Source organism: Myotis brandtii, unplaced genomic scaffold (assembly GCF_000412655.1).
Source record: "Myotis brandtii unplaced genomic scaffold, ASM41265v1 scaffold1423, whole genome shotgun sequence".
Taxonomy (NCBI): domain Eukaryota; kingdom Metazoa; phylum Chordata; class Mammalia; order Chiroptera; family Vespertilionidae; genus Myotis; species Myotis brandtii.
Genome location: NW_005355087.1, coordinates 1,225,876 through 1,242,001, shown reverse-complemented (window position 1 = coordinate 1,242,001; position 16,126 = coordinate 1,225,876). Strand labels below are relative to the sequence as shown.

Genomic DNA, 16,126 nt, shown 5'->3' with positions numbered 1-16,126 from the left:
TCACAGTTCCTACATAAGGTAGCATTTGGAAGGAAACAGGATAGGGAAAAATAGGGGCATCTTAAGCAACTAAGATATTAGAAGAAAAACACGTTTTAAATGTTTTCATTTCCATTACAGTCAATGTTGACATCTGCAGTCATTCTTCACTGTCCAGGCAGGTAGGTAATTGGAGCTAAAGTCACACTACAAAGCCTACACCAACTTCAGGGGTAAAATTTCCCAGTAGCTAAATGAGTTTTAGATATGAGACTTCTAGTGGCTTTAAAAAGCATCATAACTCTCATGGATGTTTTTAAGGGGGGTCAGACAATTGAAACCTGACATATCTCCAAAAAAGCTGACCAGGCTAGTCATTAACAAGGACATTTAAGTAGTAATGGGCAAATGGAACGATTCCAATTTCAAAGGGACAATTCTGAAGAATTATATTCACTGGATCTAGTGACAGACATACCAAAATGAGGAAAAACTACCCAAGGATGATTATTTTCCACTACCTCTACAACTATGTTTGCATTGCAACATAATCTTTACTAAAATGAATACTGAGTGTCTGCTTCCAAATAGAAAGACAAGTACAATATTGTTCAAGCTAAATATTTTAAGAATATATTTGGGTGCCAAGTGTTTTGAAAAGACCTTCCACTGGAGGCTATTAGAGTTAATTGGTAGAGACTTCGGCCAGACCATCTGTGGGTACTGCTGGTTTTCATAATGTGTGACTCTGGGACAGCACAACAAACACTGTTGTACATTCCTAAACATAGAGACTCCAAACACCATCCCCAGGGACAAATACTAACCACCAATCCGTGATAAAAATCTCTTCTTTTGCTTCTTCCATCGCATTTGCAATATCTTCAAAATATCCTTTGGCATTAACATACCTGAAAGACAAGTGTTTTTTGTTTTGTTTTTGTTTTTTTCATTTGTGTGTGTGTGTGTGTGGGGGGAGGGTTTGTTTTACAAAAAAATAAGAAAAGAGGAGAAGACACATATCTTATGGCAAAGCCAAAGATGGAAGCTATTGCCAAGAGTCCCTACACAACCACTAGTTAATTTTCTGTAAATGAAAAACAAGGGCTGAGAATGCTACATAGGAAGTACAGTAAACCCATAGAGGTAAGCAACAATTGATTGGTATCATTATCATACAGGGTCAAATGAACTCTCCTATTCTCTTGAACTCACACACAGTTGTTCTTTGGAGACTGAAAACAGAATTGTTTTAAATCCATGGGTAGAAAAACATGCTAAGAATGATTTTAATTAAAAGAAATAGCCCGGCCCGGCCAGTGAGGCTCAGTAGTTGAGGGTTGACTTATGAACAAGGAGGTCATGATTCAATTCCCAGTCAGGGGACATGCCTGGGTTGTGGGCTCGATCCCCAGTGTGGGGTGTGCAGGAGGCAGCAAACCAATGATTCTCTCTCATCATTGATGTTTCTATCTTTCTCCCCCTCTCCCTTCCTCTCTGAAATCAATAAAATATATTTAAAAGAAATATCCAGCAAGTAAATTCTTTTTCTTAAATCATGGCTAACGACTTAAATAAATCTTCCCTTTGCATCATTAAGAAAATTTAGAAAGTTAGTTTTTAAAATCAAACTTCAAAATCTAAAATTGGCTATTTTAAAGCTCATTATAAAATATCTTTAAAACAAAAATTGGAAAACTAATTGATGCTCAGGTAGTCCTATAAAGAAAAGCCTTTGTTAGGTATAATGCATTACATCTTTTCACAGCTTTGAAAACTGACTTTAGGGAAATTGATTCTATGACTACCCTGACAGTCTTAGACCAAAAAGATCTTACCATTTAGCTAAAATGTTCTCTTGGAGAGTAGCATATGACCCAAATCGGTGATCTTTGAGGAAGTTGCTGCCATATTTCTGGATGAATTCTTCTATAGCTCCTGCCCACAACCGAGCATGTCTATAGCTGTTGCATTTTAAAATAAGTGTCCTTCAAAGAAAAGCAAAATGTGGAAAAGGATGGTCACTCTGTGTTCTGTCTTTTTAAACAAATTTGAGACTGAACCATGCCCCGTTTTGTTTCCATACTACAGACATAAGTTGAAAATTTTAAGTAAACAGCATCTTACTTAAATTAAAAAAAAGCAGACTTGTAAACATTTTTGGCAAGATTGTAAAATATAGTCAGTGTAGCAAAAACAAATTTTCAGGCTACTTATTCACTCATGCAACCATGTATAAGGTACTTCCTATAGTCCTGGAGGTGTGCTAGACTGTAAGGAGGATAATGAAAGAGGTATAAGGCGAGGACCTGTGCCTCTGTGTTACTTAGTTGCTGGCTCCTGTGGAGGTCATTTCCCTTTGTAGTGCCTAATGTCCATTTCCCCAGCTTCTGGAAACATCCTGATTGTACTTTAGGAGAGTAATTCCTTCCCTACTCGGAGTTCACCAAAACCAAGCAAAAGGGCATATTCCAGACCCCTGGGACCAGTGGGAACTGTGGCCTGATGCCTATGGCCCTCCCCAAAACAGAAACTGTACAGGAAGAAGGTTTCATGGCACCACCTTGGCATTTGCAATAACCAATCCTGAACCTTCCATTGTCAAAAGAGATAAGGAACTTGCAAATCTTTTACACATACTCACACACATGCAAATGTATGTTAGTAAGAGTATCTGTATCTCTACGCCAGTCGATCTGAGTAAAGACAGAAATGTATGTATATCCGTATACATGAGGCTGAACTTTATGGAAACAAGTGTATATAGAGAGAAAGAACTACAATATTCCAGGAAAAAACATACGCATCAATACACACATACTCACTAATAAAATCTATGATAAATGTACATTTGAGTATCCTTTCAAGGTATGTTTCTTAAAAATCTGTGTGTCAACAGAATTTTTCTAAATCAAATCATTGTGTTTTGTTAAAGGATGTCAATTCATAAAGTAAAATTTTATCTTTTTTTCAAAATGTGAACTATCTATCAGTCTATCATTCCTTAATTTATCCATTCGGCAAAATGTTATTATTGAGTAGTCAATTTCATTAAAATAGGCATATGTCAACACAAGATAGTTTATTCTAACTGTTGACATAGGGTCTTCTTACATATTGATTTAAGGAAAAAGTGGTTTCATTACTTTTAATTGAAGATAAGTTCTAAATGAAAATTTTCAAACATTTAAATTATTTTACTTCCTTTATTTAAGGTTGGGAGAAAGACTTTGTTTTTAAGATATTTTGGTAAAAATGTATTTTTTTTTTACTAACAAATATTTACTCTTTTAAAAATAGTTGAAATTTCTACCTTGAAAGGTTATCAATTCGGAGTCCATATTTCGTGTCTGTCTCCTTCTTTCCCACCTTAATTCTGAATTCTTTATCCACCAGCAGGACGAATGCGATGGCTCCATTGTCTGGCTTCATGTACAGTAAAAAGGAATCTTTCACTATCAACCACCTGGGAGGAGATAATACGCATTTTTAAAGTTGTACTGAATTACTGAGACAAAAAGAACAAAGTATATGACAAGTCTGAAGTAAATACACTCGCAGGCAGTAGACAATTTTATGTTTACACTGGGGATTCAGTTTTTAAAAACCACAATGAGAAGGATTAAATATGGCAGAGTAAGTGGATGCTGCATGGACATGCTCCCAGGAACTAACTGGTATTACAGCTAAAATACAGGAAAACTTCTTGGATAATCAATGGAAAGCTCGCAGGAGAGAACCCTGATACCCGAGGACCGAAAGTGGAGACCGCATACAGACTGATTTATTTTGTATATTGTTAAAAAAATAATAATACTAATAAATTAAATTAAATTAAAAAAAGGGAAAAATAAAAACCACAATGAAACAACAAAAAACACAATCCAAAACCTTTCTATTATGTTTTTCTAAGAAGTGCTGGCACCAAGCAATTCAAAGTAATTCACTAGCTTTTTAAACACTAAGGTTGAAGAGGCCTGGCAAGGGGAGGAAGTGTTTGCAGGAGGTACAGCGGGAGCCCCAGATGTTGGGAGAATGGAATGTGTTGGTGTTTGCTAAAAGAAACTATCATAGAAGAGGCAAATAAGTTTCTCAGTAAGTATAATCCTCCTTTTAAGAAATCTAGTAAGCACCCAATACTCTGCATATTCTGTTGCTCATTTCAAATTATTTGCGATTTTTAGGGGCCATTATTAAATGATGTTCAATGGGACATGATCTCTCAAAAGCATATTTCCATTCAATTCAATATATGTTTAAGAGCTTCATAATAGAAAAGTACAATGACAAAGAAGGAGTTAGAGTAGAGGTAGAAACAGCACAAAGATAAATCATACATCTTTTAAAGGATCTTACTAGGCCCATGGGGCACAAGCAACCATAATTCTAGGCTGAATGGGACAGGTATCAGAAGAGAAAAGCAAACAGTGATAGGTGGGAGGAGGAGTCCTTAGTCCCGACTAAGGGCACAGGAGTGGCGTTCTCCCAAAGAGGCGGAGTCTGTGCGAGGCCAGGAAGGACCTGTCACGGAGAGCCCGAAGTTGGTAGTCACAGTGTCCATCCCACAGGGAGGGAGGTAAGAGCTGGCAGGGCCCTGAGCTGTGGAGATGCTGCATGTGTTGGGAGACAGTTTGCTGAGGCCAGGGTCTCAGAGAGAGTCGGAAGGGAACATGGGCAAAAGCCGCACTGCGGAGCGTCTGGGGGCCATGCTAAGAGGCTGATTTTATCTCAGGGAACCAGTGCTCTCTAAACGTGCCTGCTCATCAGACTCTCTTCAGATTTTTGTTAAAAATAATAGAGTCCAAGGCCCCACCAAAGATCCATTAAAAACGCCTAACAATTTGTATTTAACACAAACATCAAGATGTTTATTAAATAAGGGAATCCTACTGTCCTGCCAAGGCCATAGGACAATAATATCATTGGCACTGTTTAAAAAAAAAAAAAAAAGGTATGAAGGAGAAAGAGGGATGTGGTGTGGCAGTGAGGAAGCTACTGTAATAACACAGAACAGCTCTTCTTACACTTTCCTGTGGATATGCAGCACCTGGGGATCCTCTCAAAATGCAGATTCAGATTCAGGAGGTCTGGGGCGGGGCCTGAGATTCTGTATGTCTAACGAGCTCAGAGGGGTTGCCTATGTTAGGGCCACTCTGCTTAGTAAGGATGCAGATGATACGCATGGCACTGAGAGTGGAAAGAGCAAGACAGAGAGAATGGGATGGACATCAAATAAAAACAAATGACAACTTTGTCCTGCTGCACGCAGGAGTGACCAAATGATTCAACATATAACTGAATAAAGTAACAAGTTATATTGTATCACATATTAGGCAAAGTGCAGCACATGATGGGTTAAGTAAGGCCAGAACACCTGCACATAAATTAAGTAATATTATAAATGTCATGTGGAAACTCAGAATTTGAAAGAAATCTACAATAAATCTTTACTGAAATTGCTAACCACATTATGTTTTAGTGGCTTTATAATGTGGGATTCTATGTATACAAATATACATTGATTTCCACACAGTTCATTTCATTCATTTGCTTTTTTAATATGTCGGCTGCCTCCCTCTCCGTAAAACTGGGTGGGATGGACTGTGGATAATTTACAGTAAAGGACATACATGTGATATTGTTTTCTAAAAAAAGGGGAAAAATCAAGGTCACAGAAAGCAAACACCTAACCACAGTGCTAGTATAATTATGGTGATGGCACACCAGGGTTTCCTGGTTTTTCTTATCAAATGAATAAGTTAAAGAAATAAAGGAGTCTTGCACCCAAAAAGCTAAATCCCAAAGAAAGTTTCTCATTTGAGACCTGAACACAAGGCAACTGAACAATGTAATAGATAATAATCTCAATAATTTTCAGCAAATGCAGAAATTATGCATTTTTATAAGATTTCTCAACACTGCTCAATGTGAATGCCAAGGTCATGATATCAAACGGTAACTCAGTGATTCTGATGGCCATGGCTGAGTAAGTCCAGACGTGTGGCTGCCGACGGATAAAGCTCAGTTAAGGCTAAAAGAGAGGAGATGGATCGTATATCTGGTAAAGTTCCTTCTTTATCTGCTGAACTTTCTCGCAGCTTGACTTTGAAGCAAGCTAGAGAACAGACATGCGGTGCAGGCCAAGACCTGGCTTACTCTGTTGCTGACAGGCGTTGACAACCACAGCTGGCAGGCTTTCCGATCTGAGAAGAAAGTCAAACATACCAGACTTGTGATACTGGAATGGCATGACAGCCAGTCTGGCCAGCCCTCCACACCAGAGACAACAGTGTGGGACGACAGTGGAATGACGCCATATCCAGGTGAACCAGCTCCCATGACAGAGCAAATCTCAGAAATGCTCCTGAGAGCACAGTCGTGGCTTAACCACCAGGGCCAAGGGCTGCAAAACATGTCCTCGGGAACAGGCCACCAGGTACCACTGTGCAGTGCCCTGCACAAGGATGCCCACTGAAGGCGGGCACTGGTGTTGGCCGCATCATCCTGCAGCAGGGGGCACTTTTCTCTAATTTGCACACAGGTTCTGAATAGGCTACAAACAGCCTTGTTGGGCAACAGAAATGTGACAGGAGAGCACTGCTCAACTCTACGAGGTGCCATTCATGTGGTATCTATGTCAATGGTGACTCCCTTCAAGATGTGGCTGCCTAGAAATATGGAATTGTTTAGTAGTGACAGCTGGGTTTTTGAAAGCTGAACACAAAAGATAATGGTTTCTGTTTTGACAATGATAAGCTGTTTCTTTGTTTTTTTTTTAAACATAGTTTTATTGATTGCAGAGAGGAAGAGAGAGTTAGAAACATCAATGATGAGAGAGAATCACTGATCAGCTGCCTCCTGCATGCCCTCTACTGGGGATCAACCCCGAAACCTGGGCATGTGCCCTTGACTGGAATCGAACCCAGGACCCTTCAGTCCACAAGCCAATGCTGTATCCACTGAGCCAAACCAGCTAGGGTCGTTTGTTCTTTTTAACAGTCATTATCTATCAGGGTAAACTGACTCCTGGCCTTTATTTGGAGCTTTTCTTAATTACACCATTCATTAAAACTCTTCTGGTTTCTTTCCTCTCTCTCTTTTGTTCTTCTGTTAATAGATTTATTTATATTTCTTAACGAGAGGATTTGTAACACAAAAGTAATCCATCAACCAGCCTTTTGGGAGTCAGCACCGGCTGCGCAGGGATTAAGCACCTGCCTTCAAGTCAGCCTCCCTGAGCTCCAGTTCCGGCTCTGCCAACTGCCTGATTGTGCGAACTTGGCCAACTGAGCCTAAGTCTATAAAAGGCGGGTAACAGCAATGCCCTGCTCCTGTGTCTGTGCAGATTAACTGAGATGATTCACATACGTTGTTTCGCACAGTTCCCAGCACCAGTAAATCTGAACTTTCGTGAATATTCTTGATCTAAACCAGGTGAGATGATGGTGTGTTCCAACAAGATGCCTCCTGCCTGTGCTGCCACTGCTGCGGCATTAAAATGCAGGTGGGCGGACATGAGCAGCCATCACCTCTTCAGCTTCATTTCCCACTGTTCTCTCCCACCACCTGTGTCTGGCTGTTCCTCAGCCTGACAATCTTGTTCTACTTCGGGCTCCTGCAGTCACTATTCCTCTGCTTCGAAGTTGTTTCTTCCAGATCCTCCCATGCATGACCCCTTTTGTCGGTCAGCCCTCTGCTTAGATGTTCTTCCACAGGTAGGCCTTCCCTGGCTATTCCATCTAAAAGAGCTTTATGTAGGTGCCAGAGTTTATTTGAAAGAAAATATTTTATAGTGTGTTATTTCCTTTTTTATTGTAGTAAAACTGTTCTTTTTATAACACTGAAATTTCTTTAATCTGAGCTTTCCATCTTTTCCTTCTAATTTTTTTGATCCTTTCAAACCCCCCCCCAAATTAAAGCCCAATTTAATATTTTTTGTTGGCACTGTATCTTAATGTTTAAAGACAGATCCCAGTTTTAAGTTTATATATATATATTTTTTAACACAAACACAGCTCAATTTCATATTTACACATGAGCTCATATCTTTTTCAAGGTTAAAAATAGCATGTATTTCTTGTATTTTTTTCAAAATCCCAGTAAGTTATTGTTGCAACATTTTCAAGGTTGCTTCATGATATAGCATGCATCAGTACTTCATTCTTTTTTATTAAAAGTTTAAAAATGTTTTTCAGATATAATTCACATATCAAAGGTATATACAATTCAGTGGTTTTTAATGTATTCCCAAAGTTTGCAACCATCATGGCCATCTAATTCCAGATATTTTCATCAACCCAGAAAGAAATCCCATACCCATTAGTAGACTTCATTACTTTTTATAGCTGAATAATAACCTACTGTATTATAATACCACATTTTATTTAAGCATTCATCAATTGATAGACATTTGGGTTGTTTTCACTTTTTGGCTCTTCTGGATAATGCTGCTATGTACAGTCATGTACAGTTTTGATATAGACATATTTTTCAATTGTCTTGGGTGAACACATAGGAGTAGAAATGCTGGGGCATATGGCAACTCTAATTAATATTTTGAGGAACTGTTTCCCAACGTGGCTGAACCATTTTACATTTCCACCAGCGATGTCTGAAGGTTCTAATTTTTCTCCATCTTTGTTAACACTTGATATTGGCCATATTTTTAAGTGAATTTATTGGGGTAACATTGGTTAATAAAATTATATAGGTTTCAGGTGTACAAATCTATAATACATCAACTGTATATTATAATGTGTGTTTACCACCCAAAGTCAAATCTTCTTCCATCACCATTTATCCACCATTTACCCTCTTCCATCTCCCACTATACTCCTTTCCCTCTGGTAATCACCACACTATTATCTGTGTCTATGAATTTTGGGTTGTTTTTTTTTTGTTTTTGTTTTTTTTTTTTTGCTTACTCCCTTTACCTTTTTTATCCAGCACCCCCCCAAGCCCTTACCCCTCTAACAACTGTCAATTTGTTCTCTGTATCCATGAATCTGTTTCTATTTAGTTAGTTTGTTTATTTTGTTCATTGGATTCCACATGTAAGTGAAATCAGATGGTATTTGTCTTTCTCTGACTGGCTTGTTTCATTTAGCATAATACTCCCGAGGTCCATCAATGCTGTTGCAAAAGGTAAGATTTCCTTCTATTTTTATAGCTGTGTAGTATTCTATTGTGTAAATGTGCCACAGCTTTTTTAACCACTCATCTACTGGTGGCACTTGGGCTATTTCCAGAGCTTGGCAATTGTAAATAATGCTGCAATGAACGTGGTGGTTCTTTCGAATTAGTGTGTTGAGTTTCTTTGGATATATTCCCAGAAATGGAATGTCTGGGTCAAACGGCAGTTCCATTTTTAATTTTTTTGAGGTAACTCCATAGTGTTTTCCACAGTGACTGTACCAATCTGCATTCCCACCAAGAGTGCATGGGGGTTCCCTTTTCTCTGCATGCTCACCAACACTTGTTGTTTGTTGATTTATTGATGGTAAACATTCTGACAGATCTGAAGTGATATCTCATGGTTTTAATTTGCATTTCTATCATGATTAGTGGTGTTGAGCATCTTTTCATATGTCTAGTGGCCATCTGTGTGTCCTCTTTGGAGTAGTGTCTATTCAGGTTCTTTGCTCATTTTTTAAATTGGATTTTTTTTTTTTAGTGTTCAGTTTTATAAGTTCGTTACAAATTTTGGATATTAACTCCTTATCAAATGTATCATTGGAGAATATGTTCTCCCATTCAGTGGTGTTTTTTTTTTTTCATTTTGTTAATTGTTTCCTTTGCTGTGCAAACACTTTTCAGTTTGATGTAGTCCCATTTGTTTATTTTTTCTTTTGTTTATTTGTTTATTTTTTTCTTGCCTGAGGAGACATATCAGAAAAAATATTGCTACAAGAAATATTTGTCCAAGATTTTACTGCCTATATTTTCTTTTAGGATTTGTATGGTTTTGAGTCTTATATTTAAGTCTTTAACTCATTTTGAGTTTATTCTTGTGTATGGTGTAAGAAGGTGATGGTGATCTAGTTTTATTTTTTTTTGTACATATCTGTACAATTTTCCCATCACCATTTATTGAATGTATAGTCTATCTTTACCCCATTGTATATTTTTTGCCTCCTTTGTAGAATATTAATTGACCATAAAGGTGTGGATTTATTTCTGGGCTCTTTATTCTGTTCCATTGATCTATACGTATGATTATATGCCAGTACCATGCTGTTTTGATTATTATGGCCTTATAGTATAGTTTGATATTAGGAAATATTGAAACTTGGAACTTAAAATTTTCTCTGTTATGACTTTCAAAGGATTTATAACTGATTTATAATTTAATTTAAAACTAGTATGTAAAAATTCCCCAAATATCCAGTTTATTAAAAAAAATATACACAAAACTCCTAAGTCCTACCTTCTTGACCACCGGTAGCAGGCTCTTCCCTGACCACAGCAATTCAAGCCAGGTATCCTGTGTCCTCCGGATCTTTTCATTATCATGCCTTCTCTGAAAGAGACATCAAGGTAACCCATCATCTTCAAATTTCCAGCTCACTCTTAGCTGAGACAACCTTGCAACTTGGGACTAAATAAACTGTTTCATTCTCTCGACTTTCCTGCCTGTTCTCTCCCACTTCAGACAGCTCAAACCCTATCTGCTAGGATGAGTCCTAGCAGCTCATCCTTACAGCACTCCACTAACAATGATCTTCACTTAAAAAAGTTCAGCTCTTTATCATACCAAGCTCCCATATTGTGAAGGAAAAGAATAATTAAGTAAATTTCAGTCTTGTTACATAACATACCGTTTACACAGTATTATTTTTAGTCATGAAAATGAGTGATAAGCAGCTAACTTTTATAAGTGACCAGAGGCCTGTTGCATGAAAAGATTCATGTAATAGGCCTTCCCTTACCCTGGCTGCCGGCACTGGTTTTCCTCTGGCACCCGGGACCCAGGCCTTTGCTCTGGCTGGAGGCGCCTTCAAGCCTCTCACGGCTCTGGCGGCCGAAGGCGCCTTCAAGCCTCTCGCAGCTCCGACAGCTGGAGCCACCTTCAGTCTTCACTCTGCCGCTTCGCGCCTATGTATGCAAATTAACTGCCATCTTTGTTGGCAGTTAATTTGCATATCTCGCTGATTAGCCAATGGGAAGTGTAGTGGAGGTACGGTCAATTTAAATCTTTGTCTATTATTAGATAGGATTAGAAGAAGGGAATCTTGTATATTTGATTTTTTAAAAATTGAGATATTCACATATAACATTATATTGAGACATTATTGACAGTATATTAGTTTTAGGTATACAGTACAGTGATTTGATATTTGTATATAATGTAAAGTGATTGTTCACCACAATAAGTCTAGCTAGCATCTATTGTTTCACAGTTATAATTATTTTCTTATGATGATAACATTTAAGATCTACTGTCTTAGAGATTTTCAAATATATAATATAGTATGTTTGATTTTTAATACATTCTCCCACATCATATTTGTTACCTGTATTAAACAGGGCAACTGTGGGATTATAGAAAATTGGTGCTATAAGCACATAAGAAAGAGGGTAGAGCAATTGCTACCTTTGTTTAATGTAACAAGATATTCCGTTTTGCCTAAATAGATCCCCTCAGTTGCTCTGCCTCTGATGGGGAGAAGCTACCAGTAAAACCAGATGAGTTCCATCATCCTGGCATGCCGATAAATCAAATGTTAATAATACTCATCAATATTCATACTTCTCTTTAAAGATCCAACACAGGAACTTACATGCCCTTTGGTCCCAAATCATGAATGAAAGACAGCTGGCTTATATCAAGGAATTCTGTCTGAAAAGAGCCAAAAATCCAAAAGTCAGAAGGAAAGAAAAATTTATGCATTTAAAAAAACACGTTAGGTACTTCAATGTGCAAACACATCTGGGGTATTGTACTGACTACACAGATCAATAACAATAGTATTTTCCTGAAAGAGTCCAGATAAGAAGTATATGCATAATTAAAACACAAGCAAGAAAGTGATGTGTGCTCTACTATGTAGAAATAAAATGCTCACATAGGTCCTGGAGAATGAATTTCCTCCCAAATTCTTTTGTGTTTGTTTTTGTTGCTGTTGTTGGGGAAGGGAGATTGTGTGGCATAGTGTACATACAAATAATAAAGGAATTCTGTGAAGGGAGTGATGCTGGTACCAGATTTGGAAGATGGATTAGATCTGGCATGTGGAAATGGAAGATGAAGGGGATACAGAAGTGGAAAAGTGGGAAAAGGTCATTGGATGTACAGCTGAGCTAGAGATAGTCAGATAAAGGAAAGTAACTGAAAATTAAATGGCAAAGTTGGTTGAGGGTATGTTGGGTAGGTCTTTGAACATCAGAAATACCAAAATATTCTAATAGAAATGTAACAAAATTAAATAATTAATAAAAATATAAAAATTTAATTAAAAATTTAAGTAATTATAATATAAAATAATCAATTTTAGTGAGTATAATGGGAGAGAATTTTTGATCCACCTTCACTAAACAAATTATGAGATGATTAAAAACTATAAATATTATAATAACATCAATGGCTAACATTTACTGAGTATTTAATATCATTGACCCTGTACAAAGAATTTTTCACACATTATCTCAAACCTCCCTGAAATAGGTACTATTTGTCCTATTGTACAGAAGAGGAAATTGAGGTTTAGAACAAGAATAGGCAAACTTTCTCTGCAAAGAGTCAGACAGTAAATATTTTAGGCTTCATGAACCATATAGTTAAACTACTGTAGCATGAAAGCAGCCATAGATAATACATAAATGAATAAGCATAACTGTATTCTATTAACACTTTCTTTATGCATACTAAACTATGAATTTAATATAATTTTATGTCATGAAATATTATTCTTTTTTACTTTTTTCAATTTTTAAAAATGTAAAAACGATTCTTATCTCACGAACCATACGAAAACCAGCAGTGGACTGGATTTGGTCCATGGGCCACAATTTATCATCCTCTGATTTGGAGAAGTTAAAGAAACTGTTCAAGATCACAAAATTAGCAAGAGGTGTTCGGAGTCAGGTCAGACCAGTCAGTATCCTTACAACTAAGCTGCCAATGCAAAATGTCATTCAACATTTATTTTACTCAAATTGAGCAACTTTATTCTAACTGAGTACTAGATGAAAATGTGGAGGCACAGAGGGGAAAACCAATGAATATTATGTAATTCTTAGCACGTGCAGTAGTTTTACCTTGTATACTCCTTGAAACACCTAGAGTTTAACATTATTTTGCTCCCAATTTACAGAAGTGGCCACAGTAAGCCCAGATCTGCCAATAGTCTTTGATCATGTCAATAACAGCCTTACTAGAAAAATCAAAGGCAAAAAAATACATGCTCCTGGCATCAGGAAGCAGAGAGGAGACCAGACATGGAAAACACTCCACATACACAAAGTTCTGTGGGAAGAACCATAACAGTTACATGTGAAAGTCTTTAGAGAGTTATAGAGACAGGGTGACTGCTTCCTGGCTGATATGACATCGCGGAGAAAATAATATTCAATCGGAGCTTGTAAATGGAATTAATAACATGAAACATAACAGCTTTCCTTTAAACTTTGTACATGTGATTGGAACTATCTAATATTAACCTTGTAAGTATTTTAATAGTCAAGGTCTTTACCATGCATTTTTAATCTGATTTGTGGAAATGCTTACTAACTGGAAAATGTAGTAACACATATTAGAAGTGACACTGCAGCTCTGAGTCACAGAATCCAAAAGTTTTAAAACCCTAAGCCACAGATCTACTTATCTCTAGGGAGCAGAGAGAAAGTGTCATTCCCAGTTTACACGGGAAGAAACTACCACAGAGGTGTGATTAATTTATGTGAAGTCATAGAACAGTTGAATGGAAGAATAGGAAATGAAAGCAAATATCAAGAAAACCTCTTATGGTATCTAAAACCTAGATAGTTCCTTATTCATATAGTTCTTATCATCAAATAGTTGACAAAAACATGTTTTTTAAATAATTCAGAAATCATAACTTTACAATATCACAACAAAATTGCCAAATGTAAAGAATTTCATCTAAATTTAAAATTATACATTAGCAATACAATACAAGTTGTCCATTATTGTAAAATTTTAAATTATCCTAATGGCTTAGTAAAATTTGACTAAAGAGTGATTTCGAGGAAGACCTAGCCATATTGTAGAGAAAAGGGAAAATATCTGGCAATAAATATTCTAATACAGATTTATCAGATTGAAAGTAAATGTGACAAGATCAATTTAGAAGCACACCTCAATAATACAATCTGAAATTTAACAAAGATTGTGTTGTCCAAACTTCTCAGGGTATTTTCAGTGATAAGACTTCCATTCTCCATTTGGGCAAGTGAGTGAGAATTTAATCATTGCCTGCTGAGTGTGGCTCAATGGTTGAGTGCTGACCTATGAACCAGGAGGTCAAGGTTCGATTGCCAGTTGGGGCATATGCTCAGGTTTCAGGCTCATCTCCGGTGTGGGGTTTGCAGGAGGCAGCCAATCAATGATTCTCTCTCATCGTTGATGTTTCTAGCTCTCTCTCCCTCTCCATTCTCTGAAATCAATAAAAATATTTTTAAAAAGAATTTAATCATTAATTTAGCCTGACAATAGTTCATAAGGCTTATTGATCTCTTGAATAATGTACTAATCAATATATTTTTTCCCTCTAAGTAACTTGAAAAAAGCATGTTAGGGAAACAGAGAAGCAAAGAGTTCCCATGCCAAAGGACAAGAAACAAACCCCCAGGGTAACAACAAACCCTGGGAATGACTTAGCAATCACACACACGCTGCTTTTCTACCTTGTCTTTATATTAAAAGAGAATGGGGGTGTTCAGAGGCCCCTCCCTTTATTCCTGTGGCAACAAAATTTAAGAGAGTGGCCAAGTGGGACATTCTCAGAGGTAATGAAGACAAAAGCGTGGGGTTGGACAGTGCCCTTGTAGTAAGGGTGGGAAGTGAGCTCAATCACTCCTGAAAAGGGTACCTTCCAGGTAAAATAACAGCTCTGGAAAGAAGAGAAGACAGCTAATCTGTGGCGGGAACAGAGAGGCTCCACCAAGCCTCCAGCCTCTCCCAACTCTAAGACTCATTCATGAGAATGACATTTCCACTAATTTGCAAATATTGCTGTTTAAATCAATACAGCTTTTCTCTGTTGGAATGGAAACATCACAGTGTAACTTTATCAATTTTACCCACTCTTCTCCTCAAGCTAAATGTATTCATCTTAAAAAGAAAGGGAGAGATGAGCTCAGTGTTATAATGATCTGTGAGATGTTTATTCTCAGATTCCTTACCTCCAAGGTGGTGATTTCAAGCTAATCACCACCTTGGAGATAAGGAATCTAAGTTACAGGAGTCTGATGATTAACTTGAAGTTAGTAATAACACTTTATCAGCTTACCACCCTTCTCTTGGAAATTATTCACTTTGTTCCATTTCTAGATTCTAACCATCAGTTAGGAAAAAGTACATGTATTGTTTCCAATGACTTCTCCTTTAAATTCCCTGGAAAAATAAGCATTTTCCAGTTGTTAATAAAAATGCCCAGTTAGTGGGTTTGGTAATGCAGCCAACACCAATACAATTCAGGACACAAAAGGAATCCTGTTCGAAATTGTATAAGTTATACTTAAAACAATTTTTAAAAAATTTAAAATTTTTTTTACAAATTGGACTTTATTTGGGTTGTTTGTCTTCCTTTTGTTAAGTTGTGTGAGTTCTCTATAAATGTTGGAGATTAAACCCTTATCAGGATATCATTGGCAAATATGGATGTAGTCCCATTTATTTATTTTCTCTTTAGTTTCCAATGCCCTAGGAGCTGTATCAGTGAAGATATTGCTTTGGCATATATCTGAAATTTTGTTGCCTGTGGATTCCTATAATATTTTTATGGTTTCCTGTCTTATGTTTAAGTCCTTTATCCATTTTGAGTTTATTTTTGTGCATGGTTTAAGTTGGTGGTCTAGTTTCATTTTTTTTTTTTGCATGTGTCTGGCCAAATTTCCCAGCTCCATTTATTGAAGAGACTGCCTTGACTCCATTGTATGTTCTTGCCTCCTTTGTCAAATATTAATT

General features: G+C 37.1%; 1 protein-coding gene across 4 annotated transcripts in view; it reads right to left on the bottom strand.

The window, feature by feature from the left end:
* The window catches only part of PLD1 (phospholipase D1, phosphatidylcholine-specific), a 220,151-nt gene that overhangs the window by 87,542 nt on the left and 116,483 nt on the right, over positions 1-16,126 (bottom strand). For all 4 annotated transcript variants that reach the window (XM_005860878.2, XM_005860877.2, XM_005860880.2 and 1 more), the window contains 5 exons: positions 11,760-11,818; positions 10,406-10,498; positions 3,293-3,445; positions 1,818-1,967; positions 807-890 (listed from right to left, as the gene is read on the bottom strand). In XM_005860878.2, coding sequence (XP_005860940.1) covers positions 807-890; positions 1,818-1,967; positions 3,293-3,445; positions 10,406-10,498; positions 11,760-11,818 — 539 coding nt within the window. The remainder of the gene's footprint in view (positions 1-806; positions 891-1,817; positions 1,968-3,292; positions 3,446-10,405; positions 10,499-11,759; positions 11,819-16,126) is intronic.